Source organism: Coregonus lavaretus (assembly GCF_964263955.1).
Source record: "Coregonus lavaretus genome assembly, chromosome: 5".
Lineage (NCBI taxonomy): Eukaryota > Metazoa > Chordata > Actinopteri > Salmoniformes > Salmonidae > Coregonus > Coregonus lavaretus.
In genome coordinates this window covers 2,592,591-2,615,938 of record NC_139992.1, presented here as the reverse complement: position 1 = coordinate 2,615,938, position 23,348 = coordinate 2,592,591, and the positions used below count along the sequence as shown (strand labels likewise).

At 44.3% G+C, this 23,348-nt stretch overlaps 1 protein-coding gene across 1 annotated transcript; it reads left to right on the top strand.

Moving 5' to 3' along the window:
• The first annotated feature begins 999 nt into the window (after positions 1 to 999).
• On the top strand, positions 1,000 to 12,386 carry LOC311129728 (tubulin alpha chain-like). The gene is made up of 4 exons (XM_084162139.1): positions 1,000 to 1,137; positions 8,890 to 9,112; positions 9,296 to 9,444; positions 11,030 to 12,386. The coding sequence occupies exons 1-4, from the start codon at positions 1,135 to 1,137 to the stop codon at positions 12,005 to 12,007; spliced, it is 1,353 nt and encodes a 450-aa protein (XP_084018265.1). The 5' UTR covers positions 1,000 to 1,134; the 3' UTR covers positions 12,008 to 12,386.
• The last annotated feature ends 10,962 nt before the right edge of the window (positions 12,387 to 23,348 follow it).

Below are 23,348 nucleotides of genomic sequence, written 5' to 3'. Positions count from 1 at the left end.
TTCTTGCAGAAAAATGGGGTTATCTCTGCTGCTGTGCTCTTGCTTTGACCTGTTGTGTTGTCATTGGTGAGGAGGATCCAGAGGTTGTTATTAACATAGCGGAGCTGATGAGTCACTGGGGACACCCAGCCAATGAGATAGCTAGCTCGTCTGACAAAGTCACAACCTGAAAGCCTTTGTTTTGCTTCCTATAGCACACAATCAACCACACCCCAGTCAAACATGACCGTTATTCTTCGCTGAGAAAATACATTTCAATACAAATGTGTTCTTTCTTGTTTAATTGTCGGATTTAAAGTGACACGTTGTGACACAATTTATACCATGCTTACACTGCCTTGTGCTATTAGTTGGATTATATTCTAACCCTTTAATTCAAATCAAATGACAAAAAGGCTGGCGTGTACAGTTACTGCATCCATTCTGCATACCGCTGATGTGATGTGAACTCAATGACACACACGACAGGGTGTCGGCCTTTCTAACGTTCCACGTTCCGCACCACTAGTGTACATTCGGTTACTGTGCCACCTAGTGGTTACAGAGGAGAATACCAGAGCTGCAACATGTCACTGGGTTGCGTATGTAGTCATGTTTGCTAGGTGGAAATGGTAGGAGAAAACAGCCCAGTCACATCAGAGTATAGGCTATAGGCAAATTAATACGAGTATCTCAAACCAAGTTCGCTACCGGAGAGGCCACCACTCAAGGGAGATCCATCTCAAGTTGTAATCGGCACTTAATGTAGCAGCTCTGCAGACATTTCTGCAAGGATTTAATGACTACCAAATATCAATAGCTGTCCCCGAAATATCACTCTTAGGCTAAAAAAATGACGCAGCAAATTCTACCTGTGCCAGTAGCATAGGCTACAGACAGCCTACGGGACAGCCTACGGGAAGACAATTTGCGCATACTAATAAAATACACAGCAGTAGGAGGGGTCCGTTCCATGACGCCACTACATTGTATATAGCTGATTTGCAGCTCCACCTCGCCCGGCACAACTTAACTCACGGAGACCACATTGACGGCCGCTGCGAGAAGTCCAACATATTCCTCCCCCCCAAAAAACGAGGTCGTCTGACAATTCTTTTCTCCGTCTAGGCAAGAGACTGATACTTCAAAAGCACAATGGTGAGTATTTTCATTTGGAATGCTGAAATGTGGGGTTATATTAACACTTAGATAAAAACATTTATATGTAGGCTGCATTCTTGTTTTACCTGTCTGTTTTTATTCAACATATGGATTCTTATTTTTCATTTCATTTGCAAAAACACAATATGCAGTAGGCTACAGTGTCTCATCTATCGTCGTTTCTATATCACTGACTATTTAACTCTTGCATTATGATATTTTGGATAATGGCACAGCTCCCAATACGCAGTGTTCATCCCTCCCCAAAACCCCGACAGACGGTTCAGGGGGTGCAGTGTGGAACGACAGTGACGCATCGAAAATAAACCACTACTGTCACCTGAAGGGAATAATGTCATGTTGCAGCGGTGGAGCCAACATGTGAATTGCAATTTTAATGCATTCATCAGGATTATGCATTGAATCATTCTGTTCTGGGAAGATGTTTATTCAAACCCTTAAAAAAGATCAAATTAGAACAAACTGTAATTGCAGATATTAATTAGGATAGCTACACAGTAGTGTCTAGTGGCGCAGTGGTCTAAGGCAGTGCTAGCTGTGCCATTAGCGATCCTGGTTCGAATCCAGACTCTGTCGTAGCCGGCCGGGAGACCCATGGGGCGGCGCACAATTGTCCAAGGTAGGGGAGGGAATGGCCGGCAGGGATGTAGCTCAGTTGGTAGAGCATGGCGTTTGCAACGCCAGGGTTGTGGGTTCGATTCCCACGGGGGGCCAGTATATAATAATGTATGCACTCACTAACTGTAAGTCGCTCTGGATAAGATACTATCAATAACCAACATGCTTCTTTGCAGGACAGGAATTGCAGCTTTGTGGTTGTGTTTTCAAGGTGTGTTGAGAAATCTTAGCCTACAGGAGAATCTACAGACCGAATAGTTAAGTTACAGAAGCTGTTAATTCCTCCCCAAAACCCCGACAGACGGTTCACGGGGTGCATGATATAGCACTTTAACCAGCTTTAACTTTAAAGTGCTAGCCACTTTGACTAGCACTTTAACTAGCACTTTGACTAGCACTTTAACTAGCACTTTAACTAGTTAAAGTGCACTTTAACTTTAAAGTGCTAGCCACTTTGACTAGCACTTTAACTAGCACTTTAAAGTTTGATAGAGCTGAGTTTCCATCTATGAAATGTCTAGCTGGGTTTGGGTGGTGACCGCCTGGTGAGTACAGCAAGTTAGGAGTGAGTAAGAGTCAGGTTAATGATACTGAGGGTTCCCCAGAAATAGCAGCCAGCTGGGCCCCTGACCTGGCAAGCGTTGCCCAAACTTGGCGATCATCTTCCCCCCCAGTAGGCCCCTGTCCATCACTCAGTCTCCAGGGGGGACAGCTAGAATGGGACAGGTTTAAAAATAGTCTGTGACTAGGGCAGGAGGAGTTATCACCAATCCCTAGTGGAGACAAGGAGTCATACTTTCAGGGCCAGTTTCCCAGACCCAGATTAAGCCTATTACCGGACTGAAAAGCATGCTCAGTGGTGAATCTCCATCGAAATAGCTTCTTAGTCCAGGACTAGGTTTAATCAGTATCAGTCTGGGAAAGGGATCTGTAGATGATAGGGTGTCTGAATTAGGCCCATAAACTGGGTGTATCAGGAGTCAAGTGCCTCTGTGTCTGAATCAGGCCCATAAACTGGGTGTATCAGGAGTCAAAGCCAATACATAATTGACTCATTGTCACACAGACTTAAGTCAGACATTATTTAGTGTTGTCCTGGTCTGTTCTCATAGATAGTTTTTTTTATTAGTATTTATTTTTTTAGTCATTTAGCGGACACTCTTATCCAGAGCGACTTACAGGAGCAATTAGGTTTAAGTGCCTTGCTCAAGGGCACGCCGACAGATTTTTCACCTAGTCGGCTCGGGGATTAGAACCAGCGACCTTCCGGTTACTGGCACAACGCTCTTACCCACTAAGCCACCTGCCGCCCTTTTACGGTTTCAATATATTTAATCAGCAGCTGATGATGATGAGGCAGAGGCCACAGAGGGACTGAAGGCCTAGTTATCTTTCCTTGAGAAAACGATGTCTTTGTCTCAAATGGCACCCTATCCCCTATGTAGTGCACTACTTTTTACCAGCACCTTATAGGCCCTGGTCAAAGTAGTGCACTAAATAGGGAATAAGGTGCCATTTGTGACGCAGACATCGTTGTCCTGGATGGAACTGCAGACCTGAGCTAAAAGACTGACCTTGCCGTTTTGAAATGCAGTCAGAGAGAGGAGAGGAGAGGATTACAATTATTTCAGGCAGTTCTTGGCTGGTAGTTATCTCTGCATCAGGCAGCCATTTCTGTCTCCTCTCCTCTTCTCCTCTGCTAATGGTAGTTATCTCTGCATCAGGCAGCCATTTCTGTCTCCTCTCCTCTTCTCCTCTGCTAATGGTAGTTATCTCTGCATCAGGCAGCCATTTCTGTCTCCTCTCCTCTTCTCCTCTGCTAATGGTAGTTATCTCTGCATCAGGCAGCCATTTCTGTCTCCTCTCCTCTTCTCCTCTGCTAATGGTAGTTATCTCTGCATCAGGCAGCCATTTCTGTCTCTTCTCCTCTTCTCCTCTGCTAATGGTAGTTATCTCTGCATCAGGCAGCCATTTCTGTCTCCTCTACTCTTCTCCTCTGCTAATGGTAGTTATCTCTGCATCAGGCAGCCATTTCTGTCTCCTCTTCTCCTCTGCTAATAGTAGTTATCTCTGCATCAGGCATCCATTTCTGTCTCCTCTACTCTTCTCCTCTGCTAATGGTAGTTATCTCTGCATCAGGCAGCCATTTCTGTCTCTTCTCCTCTGCTAATGGTAGTTATCTCTGCATCAGGCAGCCATTTCTGTCTCCTCTACTCTTCTCCTCTGCTAATGGTAGTGATCTCTGCATCAGGCATCCATTTCTGTCTCCTCTACTCTTCTCCTCTGCTAATGGTAGTTATCTCTGCATCAGGCAGCCATTTCTGTCTCTTCTCCTCTGCTAATGGTAGTTATCTCTGCATCAGGCAGCCATTTCTGTCTCTTCTCCTCTGCTAATGGTAGTTATCTCTGCATCAGGCAGCCATTTCTGTCTCCTCTACTCTTCTCCTCTGCTAATGGTAGTTATCTCTGCATCAGGCATCCATTTCTGTCTCCTCTACTCTTCTCCTCTGCTAATGGTAGTTATCTCTGCATCAGGCAGCCATTTCTGTCTCCTCTCCTCTTCTCCTCTGCTAATGGTAGTTATCTCTGCATCAGGCAGCCATTTCTGTCTCCTCTCCTCTTCTCCTCTGCTAACGGTAGTTATCTCTGCATCAGGCATCCATTTCTGTCTCCTCTACTCTTCTCCTCTGCTAATGGTAGTTATCTCTGCATCAGGCAGCCATTTCTGTCTCTTCTCCTCTGCTAATGGTAGTTATCTCTGCATCAGGCAGCCATTTCTGTCTCCTCTACTCTTCTCCTCTGCTAATGGTAGTTATCTCTGCATCAGGCATCCATTTCTGTCTCCTCTACTCTTCTCCTCTGCTAATGGTAGTTATCTCTGCATCAGGCAGCCATTTCTGTCTCTTCTCCTCTGCTAATGGTAGTTATCTCTGCATCAGGCAGCCATTTCTGTCTCCTCTACTCTTCTCCTCTGCTAATGGTAGTTATCTCTGCATCAGGCAGCCATTTCTGTCTCCTCTCCTCTTCTCCTCTGCTAATGGTAGTTATCTCTGCATCAGGCAGCCATTTCTGTCTCCTCTACTCTTCTCCTCTGCTAATGGTAGTTATCTCTGCATCAGGCAGCCATTTCTGTCTCCTCTCCTCTTCTCCTCTGCTAATGGTAGTTATCTCTGCATCAGGCATCCATTTCTGTCTCCTCTCCTCTTCTCCTCTGCTAATGGTAGTTATCTCTGCATCAGGCAGCCATTTCTGTCTCCTCTCCTCTTCTCCTCTGCTAACGGTAGTTATCTCTGCATCAGGCAGCCATTTCTGTCTCTTCTCCTCTTCTCCTCTGCTAATGGTAGTTATCTCTGCATCAGGCAGCCATTTCTGTCTCCTCTACTCTTCTCCTCTGCTAATGGTAGTTATCTCTGCATCAGGCAGCCATTTCTGTCTCCTCTCCTCTTCTCCTCTGCTAATGGTAGTTATCTCTGCATCAGGCATCCATTTCTGTCTCCTCTACTCTTCTCCTCTGCTAATGGTAGTTATCTCTGCATCAGGCAGCCATTTCTGTCTCTTCTCCTCTGCTAATGGTAGTTATCTCTGCATCAGGCAGCCATTTCTGTCTCCTCTACTCTTCTCCTCTGCTAATGGTAGTTATCTCTGCATCAGGCAGCCATTTCTGTCTCCTCTCCTCTTCTCCTCTGCTAATGGTAGTTATCTCTGCATCAGGCAGCCATTTCTGTCTCCTCTACTCTTCTCCTCTGCTAATGGTAGTTATCTCTGCATCAGGCAGCCATTTCTGTCTCTTCTCCTCTTCTCCTCTGCTAATGGTAGTTATCTCTGCATCAGGCAGCCATTTCTGTCTCCTCTCCTGTTCTCCTCTGCTAATGGTAGTTATCTCTGCATCAGGCAGCCATTTCTGTCTCCTCTCCTCTTCTCCTCTGCTAATGGTAGTTATCTCTGCATCAGGCAGCCATTTCTGTCTCCTCTCCTCTTCTCCTCTGCTAATGGTAGTTATCTCTGCATCAGGCAGCCATTTCTGTCTCCTCTCCTTTTCTCCTCTGCTAATGGTAGTTATCTCTGCATCAGGCAGCCATTTCTGTCTCCTCTCCTCTTCTCCCCTGCTGCTGGTTGTTTTGTTTGTCTAGGCTCAGAATACCATAGTAACCAGGGTAACCAGGGTAACACACTGTGTCCCAAATATACTGTGTGTCCCAATATATAGTGCACTATTTTTGACCAGGGTACCTTACACACGGTATGACTACCCTGTCTTGTGATGAACCCCCCCCCCCCTTAGCCCCTCCCCTTCATTTTCCAGTGTCCATCGGTGGGGGAGTGTCCTTCAAAAACGGAGCGACTAGTGGTGGTAGGGAGTGATTTATAACCCAATAGAATGGGACATAGCTGCAACACCCATGAACAGCAGAAGCGGCCAAAGGGTGGCCTACCACGCAATTCATTGACGACAAGCCTTGTGTTTTTTCAAAATAATAATAATAATAATAATAATATGCCATTTAGCAGACGCTTTTATCCAAAGCGACTTACAGTCATGCGTGCATACATTTTTGTGTATGGGTGGTCCCGGGGATCGAACCCACTATCTTGGCGTTACAAGAGCCGTGCTCTACCAGCTGAGCTACAGAGGACATGTACTGGCGGCAGTAATAAAATGCCAGTACTGGCGGCAGTAATATCTTGCCTTGTATTTCTCATGCAACAAATACGTACTGACAGTACCATATGAGCAACGTATGACGACTGGAAAACAACGACGTACCCATAATGTAGCCATCCTACCATCCTATGGCTGCGGTTCAACGTGGCCCCGTGTAGCTCAGTTGGTAGAGCATGGCGCTTGCAACGCTAGGGGTTGTGGGTTCCATTCCCATGGGGGGGCCAGTATGAAAATATGTATGCACTCGCTAACTGTAAGTCGCTCTGGATAAGAGCGTCTGCTAAACGTAGTACTGAAGCAGGACTTTCCGTAATAGCAGTTTGACATGTAACAGTCGCATTTCCTCCGCTCAGTCATTTTCTGCAATTTCTTGGGGATTAATGATTAACCAGTGGAAGCAATGAAAACCACTGTTCTGAACTAACATCTATACCAAACGTTTTAGGGTCCCTACGCAGATCGGCTACATAGCTCCACATCCATAGTTCACAGGTGTATATCTGCTGCACTAGACAATAAGAAATACAATAGTTAGTTAGCTATGTTACTTCAGCTGCATTGCAGACAAATATCTTCAATCTCAAATGTCACTACAATAAACAATGACAAGTCAGACTTTTAATGAACAGCAAGGCAAGCTTACGAAATAGTTTATAACATTTGCAGTAACGTTAAATGCTTCAGCTAGATTCATTACATCCACTAGAGGTTTCACTAGATGACAGCCTGGTTTGCTGGTTTGCCCAGGAGTCCCTAAAACATTAAACAACACAAATTACAATTCATACAAATGTCAAAAGCCCATAAACCAAGCTAAATGTATAGCTAGCTGGCGAATGTTAGCTAGTCAAGATTACAGATGGCTTGTTAAATAGCGTTTTTCTTAAATTAACTTTGACAAAAAAAATATGCATAATAATTTGTCTCTACATTAACTAATATATTCCTCTTATCTGTAAATTTCTTGCATGAATCGTTATGAAGTTATAATTACTTACACTGGCTTCCATCCTAGTATTTTTTTCAGCCATTATTCTTGAAGCAACTCTCCAGGGTTGGGTCGCAGAGCTTCATGGGAGTTTTGGGAAACGCTCGATAGAAAGTCTGCATCTCGATTCGCTTCGTTTGGAGGGCAAACTAGAGGGCTGAAAAGGCACTACACCTCGCTCAAAAGTTTAATTGGGAAACCACTATGACTCGATGGGGCTTGCGGGATCGCGCAAAACGGGGCTAAGGGGGATATTGGGATTGAGCCAAAGTCTGCTTAGGGAGAGGCTAATGCAAACAAGGTATTAGAAGGCAAATATACTGTACGTTGAGTCATGGCTCCCCTACAAGAGGCCTTTTGTATCCATAGAAGAGTAGCAAGGGGTAGCTACCCCGTTCTCCTGCAGAGTGACAGAAACATGAGTTTCAACAACAGCTGCAGCAACTGTCTGTCCCCCTCCCCTCTCTCTCTCTCTCTCTCTCTCTCTCTCTCTCTCTCTCTCTCTCTCTCTCTCTCTCTCTCTCTCTCTCTCTCTCTCTCTCTCTCTCTCTCCACCTCTCTCTCTCTCCGCCTCTCTCTCGCTCTCTCTCTCTCTCGCTCTCTCTTTTGTACCTTCTCTTTCTGATTCTCTGTTTCCACCTAGTGGGGACTACATTACACATTAAAATCCCAGGGTTGACACAACAGTAATCATCATATGGGCATATACACTGAGTATACGTATATACACTAATCATCATATGGGCATATACACTGAGTATACGTATATACACTAATCATCATATGGGCATATACACTGAGTATACGTATATATATGTGGTCCTCTGTAGCTCAATTGGTAGAGCATGGCGCTTGTAACGCCAGGGTAGTGGGTTCGATCCCCGGGACCACCCATACGTAAAAATGTATGCACACATGACTGTAAGTCGCTTTGGATAAAAGCGTCTGCTGAATGGCATATTATTATTATACCAATAATTAGGAACACCTCCCTAATATTGAGTCTTGATACACACAGGAAACTGTTGAGTGTGAAAAACCCAGCAGCAGCTTTGCAGTTCTTGACACAAACCAGTGCGCCTGGCACCTACTACCATACCCTGTTCAAAGGCACTTACATTTTTCAATTGTCTCAAGGTTTAAAAATCCTTCTTTAACCTGTCTCCTCCCCTTCATCTGCAGTGATTGAAGTGGATTTAACAAGTGACATCAATAAGGGATCATAGCTTTCACCTGGATTCACCTGGTCATTCTATGTCATGGAAAGAGCAGGTGTTCTTAATGTTTTGTTCACTTAGTGTATCATAATCATTTACACACATGGTGTCACACATACGACACAGCTGAATTCTTGGACCTAGGGGGCACACTGCGCAATATCCTCCATATGGTCAGGTGTCATCGCTGTCTAGTTCATTCAGATTGTCTCTTCTCCTTCTCACCCCGTCTCTCTCAACAGCGTGAGTGTATCTCTGTGCATGTGGGCCAAGCCGGAGTCCAGATGGGCAACACCTGTTGGGAGCTGTACTGCCTGGAGCATGGGATCCAGCCGGACGGACAGATGCCCAGCGATAAACCCACAGGTAACCTTGACGACTCCTTCACGACCTTCTTCAGCGCCACGGGCACCGGGAAGTACGTGCCCCGCGCCATCTTCGTCGACCTGGAGCCAACCGTTATCGGTAAGTCTTTTCACAGAAGCTTTTATCCTTTGAAAAACACTTCAACATTTACGACACACCTGCTAAAGCAAATCTCAGATGTGCCAGTACATTCCATTTATAAATGTGTACAGAACATCATCCACTGGTATCTAGTCTTCTCTCCAGCCCCATATAGAAAAATACTGTTTTCTCTTCCTCCAGATGAGGTGAGGACCGGTACCTATCGCCAGCTGTTCCACCCTGAGCAGCTCATCTCAGGCAAGGAGGATGCTGCCAACAACTACGCCCGCGGTCACTACACCATCGGCAAGGAGATCATTGACTCCGTCCTGGACAGGATCCGTAAACTGGTGAGAATGCTTGAGGAATGAATTGTTGACAATTATGACAATTGGAGACTTGATTTGATAAACAAGAAGCTTTTTCGTCCCATAACCCTCGTAACCCTGGGTTATTCCCGATATCAATTGATAACCGTTGAACCATCAACATAAATGAAAAGGGGGGAGAGTAGACAGCCTTGTGGTACACCACTGTTGATGTTATACTGAACAAAATTATTAACGCAACATGCAACAATTTCAAAGGTTTTACTGAGTTACAGTTCATATAAGGAAATCAGTTAGGCCCTAATCTATGGATTTCACATGACTGGAAATACAGATACCTTTAAAAAAAAAAGTAGGGGAATGGTTCAGAAAACCGGTCAGTATCTAGTGTGACCACCATATGCCTCATGCAGTGTCACACATCTCCTTCGCATAGAATTGATCAGGCTGTTGATTGTGGCCTGTGGAATGTTGTCCCACTCTTCTGCAATGGCTGTGCGAAGTTGCTGGATATTGGCGGGAACTGGAACACGCTGTCGTACACGTCGATCCAGAGCATCCCAAACATGCTCAATGGGTGACATGTCCGGTGAGTATGCAGGCCATGGAAGAACTGGGACATTTTCAGCTTTCAGGAATTGTGTACAGATCCTTGCGACATGGTTATCGTGCATTATCATGCTGAAACATGAGGTGATGGTGGCGTATGAATGGCACGACAATGGACCTCAGGATATCGTCACGGTATCTCTGTGCATTCAAATTGCCATCGATAAAATGCAATTGTGTTCGTTGTCCGTAGCTTATGCTTGCCCATACCATAACCCCACCGCCACCATGGGGCACTCTGTTCACAACATTGACATCAGCAAACCGTTCACCCACACGACGCGGTTGTGAGGCCGATTGGACGAACTGCCAAATTTTCTAAAACGACGTTGGAGGCGGCTTATGGTAGAGAAATGAACATTCAGTTCTCTGGCAACAGTTCTGGTGGACATTCCTGCAGAGATTTTATTTATTTTATTTTACCTTTATTTAACTAGGCAAGTCAGTTAAGAACAAATTCTTATTTACAATGACGGCCTACACCGGCCAAACCCGGACGACGCTGGGCCAATTGTGCGCCGCCCTATTTGACTCCCAATCACGGACGGTTGTGATACAGCCTGGAATCAAACCAGGGGGTCTGTAGTGACGCCTCAAGCACTGAGATGTAGTGCCTTAGACTGCTGCGCCACTCGGGAGCCCATTTTAGCGGGGCCTTTTATTGTCCCCAGCACAAGGTAAACCTGTGTAATGATCATGCTGTTTAATCAGCTTCTTGATATGCCACACCTGTCAGGTGGAGGGATTATCTTGGCAAAAGAGAAATGCTCACTAACAGGGATGAAAACAAATTTGTGAAAAACATTTGAGGGATATAAGCTTTTTGTGCGTATGGAAAATGTCTGGGATGTTTTATTTCAGCTCATGAAACATGAGACCAACACTTTACAACTTTCGTTTATATTTCTGTTCAGTGTAATTGTCCCCTAAATTCATAGTGTCTGATAATGCTGTGTTGATGTGCTGCTCTGATAGGCTGTCTCATTGTCTCCCTCAGGCTGACCAATGCACTGGTCTCCAAGGGTTCCTGGTTTTCCACAGCTTTGGAGGAGGCACCGGCTCTGGTTTCACCTCCCTGCTGATGGAACGTCTGTCTGTTGACTTCGGCAAGAAGTCCAAGCTGGAGTTTGCCATCTATCCAGCTCCCCAGGTGTCCACAGCAGTGGTGGAGCCCTACAACTCCATCCTGACCACCCACACCACCCTGGAGCACTCTGACTGTGCCTTCATGGTGGACAACGAGGCCATCTATGACATCTGCCGTAGGAACCTCGACATTGAGCGTCCCTCCTACACCAACCTCAACCGGCTCATCAGTCAGATCGTTTCCTCCATCACTGCCTCCCTGCGCTTCGACGGAGCCCTGAATGTTGATCTGACAGAGTTCCAGACCAACTTGGTGCCCTACCCCCGTATCCACTTCCCTCTGGCCACCTATGCCCCAGTCATCTCCGCTGAGAAGGCCTATCACGAGCAGCTGTCAGTGGCTGAGATCACCAACGCCTGCTTCGAACCAGCCAATCAGATGGTGAAATGTGACCCTCGTCACGGCAAATACATGGCCTGCTGCCTCCTGTACCGTGGTGACGTTGTTCCCAAAGATGTCAATGTAGCGATCGCTGCTATCAAGACCAAGAGGAGTATCCAGTTTGTGGACTGGTGTCCTACTGGCTTTAAGGTGGGGATCAACTACCAGCCCCCTACGGTGGTTCCTGGAGGAGACCTGGCCAAAGTCCAGAGGGCTGTGTGCATGCTGAGCAACACCACAGCCATCGCTGAGGCCTGGGCCCGTCTGGACCACAAGTTTGACCTGATGTACGCCAAGCGAGCATTTGTGCACTGGTACGTTGGTGAGGGCATGGAGGAGGGAGAGTTCTCTGAGGCCAGAGAAGACATGGCAGCTCTGGAGAAGGATTATGAAGAGGTGGGTATTGACTCGTTTGAGGAGGAGGGGGAAGAAGGAGAGGAGTATTAAACAGTGAATCTGCTGGTTAGGTTCTGGAACAAAATGTATGTTACAAGGTTAATTGCCAAATGAGTCCAAAGGAGCCGTTGTCAAGTATTTTGGTTATTGTATGTTAATTATTAAACAATATTTAATTTATATTTCGTTGACACTGAATTTAATATCCATACCATGAAATTCCATGTCGAAAAATTGCTGTAACACTGAAAAGTTACCCCTTGTCTTTGATTTGAAGAATACTGTTGCCTTGCCAATGTTTTCCTTTTTTACTGAGTTGTTCGAAATCGATGTTTTATTGAAGGCTGAAGCAGAAGCTGTACATGAACATGCTTGTTTTTATAAATGAGGCCCTCACTCAATAATGTCCAAGCTCAATAAAGTTATCCTCAAAATAAATCGCTTTAGTCATCTTTATTCACACCCTACACCATGACTTGATAAGATGTTGCAATCAGTGTGTTTTACTGTGGCCAAGGCTTTAAATGACCAGCAATGCATATAGGCTACTTTATGAACGCATACAGCTGGCTACATGCTAATTAGCCCCTAGTCTATTATCCTACTGCACCCGTATTCTGACATTTTGATAATTGCTATCAGTCTTGGATTTATTAACTAATCTCAGCCTTCATAGATGTGGAGGGATGTATGGTAGGGGCTAATTAGATCCTCCGATAGCCACTTGGCGGCTTCAGAGCGAAGTGGGTATCGCATAAAGGCGCCCGCATACTAGTTTCAGTTTGTTCCAAGCGAATGTCTGTGCCTCGCATACTCCCTTCAAAGACATTCGCTTGAAAAACGAAATATTAACGAGAAAAAAAAAAGCTGCTAATATTGCTGAGGAAGTGTCGTAGTAAATATATAATGTTATAGCTTGGTCTGACTAAAATCTTGTGCATGACCCATTTTGTGTTGGGCGTTTGTTTTCAATCAATGCTGTTCCTATCCAATAACAATGGACAAAAGGGTCCTATCTTGTCAGCCTTGTCAGCAGGTGGCCAAGGACAACACCCACGCCATAGGTCTCTCAGTTCTTCCAACTCACGAGTTCTTGCTCTGAGGACACACACACACACACACACACACACACACACACACACACATCATCACTGATAACACACACACACACACACACACACATACACACACACACACACACACACACATCATCACTGTTAAACACACACACACACACACACACACACACAAAAATCCCCTCTCTTTAGGCTGAACATTTGAAGACAGAGAACCCGACTCAGAGCCAATGCAACAGTGACACTAGCCTGGAGGGGACCTCGCCCAACTCATCAGGACCAATCAGAAGATCAGAACTACTAGATTCAACCTACATCATTTATTGTATAAAATGTCTGCACACAATGTTTTCGGGGCTCTCTTCAGATAGCTCCCTAAGAGTTTGACGAACGGGTCCGTGCACGCGATTCCAGATATCTTTACCTCTGAATAAACTGCCTTTATTATACCATATCCACCTTGTCCAAAAGTCTCTACTTGGTCTCAGTTCTCCAGTAAACTTGTATTATCAACAAAATTGGTAGCAGAGGATGGTTTTCTAACTCTGAAATTCGGTCCATAGAAAGTTGATAGAGAAAGGAGACAAGTAAGAGACGGATCAGAAAGGACGGGTGACCTGTTCGCAGGAGCAGCCGGGAATCCAGCTCGCCTCAGGAAACTGATCTAGACGGCCGTCAATACAAAGGTAAGCAGAACCTGTTAAAACAAAATCTGCATATTGTATTATAGGATAAACCAAAATTAAGATCAGTAGTACTGAGCGTGAGTATGGATTACTGTTAAATTTATAACATATCTATTATGACTCAAAAGGCACATATGTAAAGATATCTGAAATCTTAGGCTTTTTACTGTTGAAATGTGACTCTCTAGAGAGGAGTCTAGTTACAGTGGTTCACAAGAGAAGGACCGACTTTTATTTTCTGTTGAATTGTGGCTCTCTAGTGAGGAGCCTATTTACAGAGGTTTTGGTTCACAAGAGAAGGACCCTTTTATTTTTACTGTTGATATCTGAAATCTTAGGTTTTTACTGTTGAAATGTGACTCTAAGAGAAGAAGTCTAGTTACAGTGGTTCACAAGAGAAGGACCGACTTTTATTTTCTGTTGAATTGTGGCTCTCTAGTGAGGAGCCTATTTACAGAGGTTTTGGTTCACAAGAGATGGACCCTTTTATTTGATCCACAAGAGAAGGATCTGGTGACTTGATAAAAAGATTCAGATAGTCGGGTTGAGTTAATTCCGTGAGAATCCAAGTCCAGAAAAGGTTCTCCCGACTAGACGCCAGTTGAATGGTTAAAACGACTGGGAGTCTTGGTTGTGGAGAATCATTAAAATAAAATAAAAATACAAGTTCAGATAGTCGGGCAATGGTTGACGTGGCACTCAACTAGATGTACTGTGAAGAACTCAAACTGAATTCATGCGTGGATGCTGATATGTAATGCAAAATGTAAATGTTGAAATGTTAACCTGTATGTTGTGTAAGATTGGCCGTTTCATGAGACTAACTAGTTGATAACTTTTAAGAGGACCACTGAGTCTTATTTGGCCTGTTCTGCAGCCGCTGCGCTGAAAGTTGACTTGTACTTTTTCCCTCTTGTGGTGTTGGTATTTCCTTAAATTCCAAAATTAAATTGATAATTATTTTAGGAGCGCTCGAGTTTGTTAATATATTGTTCCAAAAGGGCGATTCTGATACCTTTTGGGAAAATATATAATAACTTGAATAACTGAAAAACAATAATACCTTTTGCAAAATAATTCCTAATAATAAATTATTGAAAATTCTTTGTGTACGAGGGTGGGACATCAGAGATAAGTCTGAGTCAGTGCCAAGAATACATTGCTGGTTTCGGCCAGTGACGGGATAAGTGTATAAAGATAGTAAAGCAAAATGGCAGGGCCAAACCCAACCATACCCAAATTTAATGAATACTTAGAACAACGAATGACAGGGAGAGTAATGCCAGAGTCCACCAAGGGAGGGAGGTTATATGCCCGCCCTTGATGTAAAACAGATAGAAATGACTGATTATGTGAAGAAATTGACGGAATTTTCTGCAGCACTCTCTTCTCAGGTGCGGAAGGCCCAAGAGGGGGAGCTGTCAGGAAACACGCCACCACTGAAGGTAAAAGTGGGAGACTGGGTGAGGGTGAAAGTCCACAAAAGAAAGTGGCTGGAACCCAGGTGGACTGGACCGTACGAAGTGAAGGAGGTTACTTCACACTCAGTCCAGGTCAGAGGTAAATCAGGAGCACCCTGGCACCATCTAACACATTGCACTCCAGCCCCCACTCCTTCCAGACTATTGTCTGAAGTAAGAGCTGATTTGAGCAGCGAGAACCAATCCTGACAACACAATGAAGAAACCCTTATGGGAACAACAATCTCACCCAGGGTGAATAACTTTTTCCCCCTGGGAGAGATTGGGAGTGTCTGAATGTTTGTATGTATGTTTTCTGATAGGAATTGGACTCCTGCTGGGCACTCCTTATGAGGTGTTGTTGTGTGAAGCTATTTTTAATTACTTGTTAAATTGACTTATAATATAGAAGAGGTGGCTAAGGGATTTTTAACAGTACCAACCGGGGAGCAAATCCTCACAAGAGGTCCCAGAATTTACTGGGGACGAGAAATGCTTGATGTAATTAAAATGGAATCCAGAGATAGAAGAAATCTCCATTATATAACCAGGTGGAGGGAGAGGTATGGTTTTGAGGGACGTCTGGACGCAGATAAACTCGAATCCATGCTTAAACAGATACATAAGGTGTGTAAAGGAGAAATAACCAGTGAGAGAGAGAGAGAGTAGGAGGGGGCCAGTACCCACTGATAGCCTTACCTAATCTATTGGCGGGGAATGAAAGGGGCCCCAGCAACCTTAGATGTATACAGTAATAATAATAATATGCCATTTAGCAGACAGGCCATGAACACAGAGGACGTGGCCAGAGCGGTAGAAAGAATGTAAGCATTCTTGTAAGAATGTAAGCATTTCACTGTAATGTCTGCACCTGTTGTATTCGGTCATGTGACCAATAAAATTTGATTTGATTTGATTTGAGAATGACCCACCCCATGACAGGAATAGTAAGGTTTGGGCTGCCGTTAGAGGGCAGTGGGTTTCAGGGGATGCCCATAGGACACTTTTGCCATGGGCCGATTACGGAGAGTATGTTGGGAAAATAACTGAATTGTGTAATAGCCTCAGAGAGACATGCAATCCATCAGACAGGAGAGAGGAGAGAGAAGTCCATCCCCCAGCTTTGAGCGTGAGAAAGAGGAAGATAAGGCGTGACTAGTCCTTGAGGGAGAAATAGTAGACTCTAGTGGGGGGAAGACTAAGGAACCCTTTTGATCCAAATTGTGAGGTGTTTGAATTGGCTACTATTGACTTAGCACTTCAACAGGAACAGAGAAACCTAATTTGGCATTGACAGTAATGGGTATGAAAATTAATTGGATGATGGGGTTTTGTGTTGAATTAGAGACAGTGAGACTATTAGTCAATACCTAGGAGAGAAGAGAGGTTACGGTAGCAAAGACAGACAAGAAGGAAATAGTAATAGTGGAGACAGGAGTGAGTGGAAGTGTTACAATTGTGACAAAACGGGACATTTTGCTAGAGAATGTGAGGAACCGTGTAGTTACTGTGCAAGGAAAGGGCACCAGTTACGAAACTGTAGGCAGAAGGGGAAGAGAGAAATCAGGAGTCCTCATGACCTGGCTGTTTGGTTGTTGTTTTTTAATTGGGGTTTTCAAATAGAAAACAACACACCTAGTATGATGTTTATAAAGCCTTGTTGTTTCAATTCTGGAGGGTTTTCAGCAGGTCAAGGGTGATAGGTCTTAGAGAAGCACACAGTGAATTTTATGGAGTTTTTTAGGTTTTGGCTGAGTTTGGGGTATATATGATTTCTTATGAGAATGAATGTCATGAGGATTTAATGAACACTTGGGATAACTAACATTTATGAAATATTTAGAATAATGGTAATGTTTAGTATAGTATGGGATTAAACAGTTCGTTGAATGATTTCAATTGCCTCTGAACTCTGTTTTAACATTCTGGTGTTAATTAATCATCCACACTAGTACATTCTAAAGGCATGAGAGGAGGACTTTAAGATAGTTTATTTTACTAAGTTGAGGGTAATTTGTAATACTGTGCAAATTGTGAAGAAGATTATAGTTTGGTAATAGTATATTTGATTTGAACCATAAAATAACAGAAGAGAGAGTGGAGGAATGGCAATTGGATAATGAATTACCAATATTACCAAAGTGATTGTTTAGGTAGGTGGTAATATTGACACAGGTGGTAATATTGACACATGGCCAAATCATGTGTCAAAAAGGGGGATGGATGGATTAAATATTAAATATATACGAAGGAGAGGACAAAATACTTTAAAAAAATAAAATAAAAATAAAAAAACAAACATGTATGATAGTTTATTAACCACACCTGTATGTCAGAGGTTTTGTGCCCCACAGGTGAACTAAAGGAGAAGGTGACCCACTCTATCTAACCAGGAGACTGAATCAGGCCTGGCGGGATGGGCCCTACCAAGTACTGCCTTTGCCAGCAGAATAGCTGAGAGATCCATCTGGGTGCATGTCACACACTGTAAAAAGGCAAAACCAGCTACACCTGACGAACAAACACAGAGTTAGGAGAAAGATCCGATTACCACTAGGGCTCGGGGGTTGGCTCCTTAACGAAGATTCCCTTACCCTGTCTGATCATCCCTGTGTGAGTTCGATAGAAGGTAAAGCAATGGGTTGGCCTCTGGCATCTGACATGTTCTCAGGGCAAGGGTGGGGATTCACAGGTCTCCCGACGGTAGGTAGCTGTCTGATTGTGGGGGCCATATTCCTAACACACACGGACCCTCCTGTTTCAGCCAGAAGTGGTAGTTAACCTAACACAAGTTGAAAAGGCATAGGAGACAGCTAGACGTAGGGAAAGGGGAAATTCTAGAGTAAACCTCTCTGAGGGAGGTAGTGAGACCGGGGCTGTGGTAAAGATAGTGCAAAACTATAGACCTGGAGGAAGTAGTACAGGTGGAAACGGGGTATAGAAATCTTAACCTGTGGTTGGAATGGATTCAGTATACGGCAAAAACTATGTCTAAAGAGGACTGTTTTGCCTGTGGGACAGCCAAACCAGGGTTAACAACTACTCCGTTCCCCTTGACAGGCTTTAACTCTCTGTCAGGTTTTTCCTCCATGCAAGCCACCTGGGAATGTGGTGAAAGAGTCTTATGGTAACTTGCACTATCTGTTTCCCCCGATAACAAAGTCATCCCGACCTGGGTTGCCTCCGTTTGAAGTCACAGGGGATTCTAAATTGTTTTTCTAGGACTAGTAAGGATAGGATACAGGGTAGGGCCTTTTAGCTCCTGCTCCCACACAGAGAATGTTACACCTAAAGAGACCATGACTAATCTCTCCTCTTTGTTGCAGCCAGAGGATTTTAGGAGCCAAAAACCAGACCCGTGCTGACATCTGATGGATGTGTGGTGATAACTGATTGTGAACTCACCTACATACGCAAACAATCAAACGTGTCAGAGACTGGTGAGTTGTCACATAGAAAGTAGGACCTCCTCCCGGGATCCTTTGATGAAAGGATATATATTGATGGGATCCACAATCAGATCGCAGCTGGGTTTGAATCAAGTATTTTCTGGTGGTCAACAATTAATAAAAATGTAGATTGGATAAATTATACTTAATATAACCAGCAAAATATTTATAAACCACACTCGTGATGCAATAAAGGGATTAGCTGAGCAGACAGCGGCAACTAGCTTAATGACATGGCAGAATAGAATAGCTTTAGATATGCTTTTGGCTGAGCGGGACGGGGTTTGTGTTCTGTTTGGATATATGTGCTGTACTTTCATCTCCAACAATATAGCACCGGACGGGCCCGTGACCAAAGCGCTTGAGTGACCATCACCACGCTGGCGAACGAACTGGTTGAGAACTCTGGTATTGATAGCTCCATAAACGGTTGGTTTGATAACATATTTGGTAAATGGAAAACTATTGTTGTGACTATTCTGGGTGAAGTTATGGCCTCTATGGGTATACTTGTTCTTTGTGGATGTTGCCTTATTTCCTGGCTGAGTGACTGGTTTGGTGAGTACTCTTCTATGGTGGTTACTGGATTTCTGACCCTAGTAATTGTGTTTTTGCTGTTAATGTGTTGTGCTGCTTGCATCGTCCCCTGTCTCAGGAGGTCAGTGGTAGGAGTGGTGCAGGCGTCAGGTATGATGCTGTTGTTACCGGCCCAGGATGATGCAGGTGACTCTGCTACTGACTCTGAGACCAAGCTGGATGATCCATGTTTTGCCTAGTAAAATACATACACGCATTTATTTTCAGTTCTTGCTCATTTATTACCTTATGTTTTTACTAACCACTGTGATTGTTTATTCTTCCTGATGTGAAGGTAAAGGATTCCTGGGTGGCTGGTAGCCAACTCAGTACATGTTAGGTGTAGGGGAGGAATAGAGGGTTAAAATTATTATTTTTATTTTTTATTAACATTAAATGTTGTGATTTAATTTCCATATCCTGTTATTCTTAAGGGTGATTATACTCTGTTTAGAGTGACACCATAAAATTGTTGGCTTTTATTTTTAATTGGATCTGTATGTGATGAATAGCTTGGAAGGAATGCATTAATGAGGAGCACTGTACTGATATGGATTGTTTCACATAACAGGCTGATAACAACACTCTCTCTTTGTTGTCTGTGAAACTGTCCTTGAACATCAATGTGGGACTCTTGGATGGATGCGTTTGGTAAATATAAAACGCTTGTTTCTTCTATACTTGTATCCATCTCTGTTTTTGCTGCAATTCTAGTGCTTTGTGGATGCTGTTGCATTCCATGCATACGGACGCTGACAACCAGGATTATAACCACCGCTATTGATCCAAATCCTGCAGATAACGGTCAGATGTTTCCTTTGCTTGCTATTGACGATGCTGACCAAGGATATCTGGATGATGAATAGCATTTAAGCTTTTTGTCACGTCTCTTGTGAGACGTGAAGAGGGGGAATCAAAACTTTATCTTCTGATAAAGTTTTCCCTATTTTGCCAATTACACTGTTAGCTTGTGTCACGTCTTAAGTTTTCCTTCTTTACTGTTACTTGGTCACGTCTCTGGGGAGACGTGAAGAGGGGGATTTGTCGTAGTAAATATATAATGTTATAGCTTGGTCTGACTAAAATCTTGTGCATGACCCATTTTGTGTTGGGCGTTTGTTTTCAATCAATGCTGTTCCTATCCAATAACAATGGACAAAAGGGTCCTATCTTGTCAGCCTTGTCAGCAGGTGGCCAAGGACAACACCCACGCCATAGGTCTCTCAGTTCTTCCAACTCACGAGTTCTTGCTCTGAGGACACACACACACACACACACACACACACACACACACACACACATCATCACTGATAACACACACACACACACACACATACACACACACACACACACACACACACATCATCACTGTTAAACACACACACACACACACACACACACAAAAATCCCCTCTCTTTAGGCTGAACATTTGAAGACAGAGAACCCGACTCAGAGCCAATGCAACAGTGACACTAGCCTGGAGGGGACCTCGCCCAACTCATCAGGACCAATCAGAAGATCAGAACTACTAGATTCAACCTACATCATTTATTGTATAAAATGTCTGCACACAATGTTTTCGGGGCTCTCTTCAGATAGCTCCCTAAGAGTTTGACGAACGGGTCCGTGCACGCGATTCTAGATATCTTTACCTCTGAATAAACTGCCTTTATTATACCATATCCACCTTGTCCAAAAGTCTCTACTTGGTCTCAGTTCTCCAGTAAACTTGTATTATCAACAGAAGTCTTAGTCGAGCAATTTTACATCTAGGATGTTCAGTGCAGTATTTCTCAAGTGAAAAAAATTGGCATGAAAACGAGTCTCTCGTTGAATGACAACAAAAACGTAATTGAAGAGTGCCGTCCATAGTTCCCACTCCTACTAGGAGCAGTACTGTTGACCAATCATCGATGAAAGGGCGCAGACTTCAGCTAACTGAACTTAATCTTGACTCAAGAAAAAATGGTTTGAATGTTAAATGACGAGACAGGCATTGATGCGAGTAACCAGTCTTGTTCAGTTTATTGCAATACATCCGGGTATCTCAAGTACACCGGCAAAACACTGGAGTTGCAGTAATTAACATTTACCAACAGATGGCATCATTGTGCCATCTTCCACCCATAACATCTTCCCTTTTATAAAATAGGACAGGAGCTGTCAATTCACTAACAAAACAAACCTAGTAGTAAATTCCAACATTAACAGTTTAGCAATTATTTTTTTATTTTTTTTATTTTTTTCCAGTTAACCACTTAACACATTTTTATACTCTCTTCACTTTTATCTCTGTCTGTCAACAATCCCTAATGGGAAACCTACAGATTAAGTATTTTTGGTGGCTGGGACAGACGCCCGCAGCGTGAAAAGACAGGGGGCTTGTCTGCGTGGACTGCGGGCTCCCGCACAGGCGTGTCACCTGTCTAAGGGGAGCATTGATGGGCGAGGGTGTGGCCGACCTGTGATCCCCTGGCTCTTCGCCCAGTGTCTCAGGCCCCTATGTGACTTGCTGGGGTTCCGTCTTTTGTCATGCGACCCCTATGACCATCCGAGTTCTGAGTAGATGCTGGATCAGCAATCCGAAGGTCAACCCTGTTACGACGGTACAGTGATCCATTCACTTCGACCAAGTAGGAGCGTGGTGCCACTTTCTGCACACAGGATACGAGTCGCCAGAGGGCCCGTCCGGTCCCCTGGTAGTGGCTTCATTCGCACCGTTCCACCCACCCTGAGCTCAGGTAAGTCTTTTTCTGATTTGTCGTAGATGGAGACCTGTCTTCTGTGACGTAGCTTCACCAGCACGTCTGTCACCACACTGGGCTCCAGGAGAGTGCTTGCTGCTGGCAGAGCTGCTTTTAAATGCTGGGCCTGGGCTGCTATCCGTGCCTTCTGTCGGGGAATTGCGCCACTGCAGGATTGCTTTCCAGGCATCTTTGTCCCTCTCGCAGAGCTTTTTTGCAGAGGTTCTTTGCGATTTTGACTGCCGACTCAGACCTACTATCTGCCAGGGACGCATTGGTAGCTCGTGGGACATCATCGTCTCTCTCTGTTGCTCAATGGCATGTTCATTGCAGATTGTGCATTTACTGACACAGTCTTTTGATTTCACTCTGCATTCCTGGCCAATACAGTGTGTCACGTGCTTGTCTGTAACAGGCCTCACCTCCTATGTGACTTGAGTGGAAGCGCGCCAACATCTCAGGGCGCAGAGACCGGGGAATAACGACTCTCTGACCCTTGAATATTACTCCGTTTTGAACACTGAGCTCTTCTTTGACTGGCCAATATTCTCTGGTGGCTAAAGCAGTTTCTTCCTTGCAGTCGGGCCAGCCCATCAGAATCACAGACCTCAATGCCTGGAGTTTGCTCGTCCCTGTCTGTGTGCTGTCTGATTTGTATAAGGCGCTGGTCCGTAACATTGAGGTAGTCAGCCTGGTTGATGTGTTCAACATCCACTTGCTCTGTTTGTAAGCTGTAATGTCTGCACCTGTTGTATTCGGCGCATGTGGCCAATAAAATATGATTTGATTTGATTTGATTTCTTCATGCATGGAGCGTGTGTGAGTGCCTGATGCAGTAGCCCTGCTGAGCGTGTCACTCACATACATCTCTGGCCCTGGCTTATACACCACCTTGAGGTTGTAGTTTTGTAGGGCCAGTAGCATGGGGGAATGTTCGCTGCCATGTCTAAACGGTGCTAACAACACTGAAGCTAACTAGCAAACTCAATCTAGCTAAGGACAATTCCGGCGAAGTTTTACTCAACTAAGCTTTTTTTTTTTTTTTTGTAAACCAGAACAGTTGACTCTAATTTGCGGAAAGCATGGTTAGTTATCCGACTCTGACACCATGTTTGAATGTTAAATGACGAGACAGAGGCATTGATGCGAGTAACCAGTCTTGTTCAAAAATGTGCGCGAACAGCAGGGGAAAAAAAACTTGACGAACACCAAAACAAACAAAGCTGTCACAAAATGTTGCCATAATATGTGGCAGACTGGTCTCATAGACTATACGTAACATAGTACATGGAAATCCGGCACACTCAAATGTAGTATGATATGTTACGTTTGATATGGTTACACAACATAGAAGGTTGCTTAAGGCAAAAACAAGAGAAGGGTGGTTGGTCGAGGTGGATG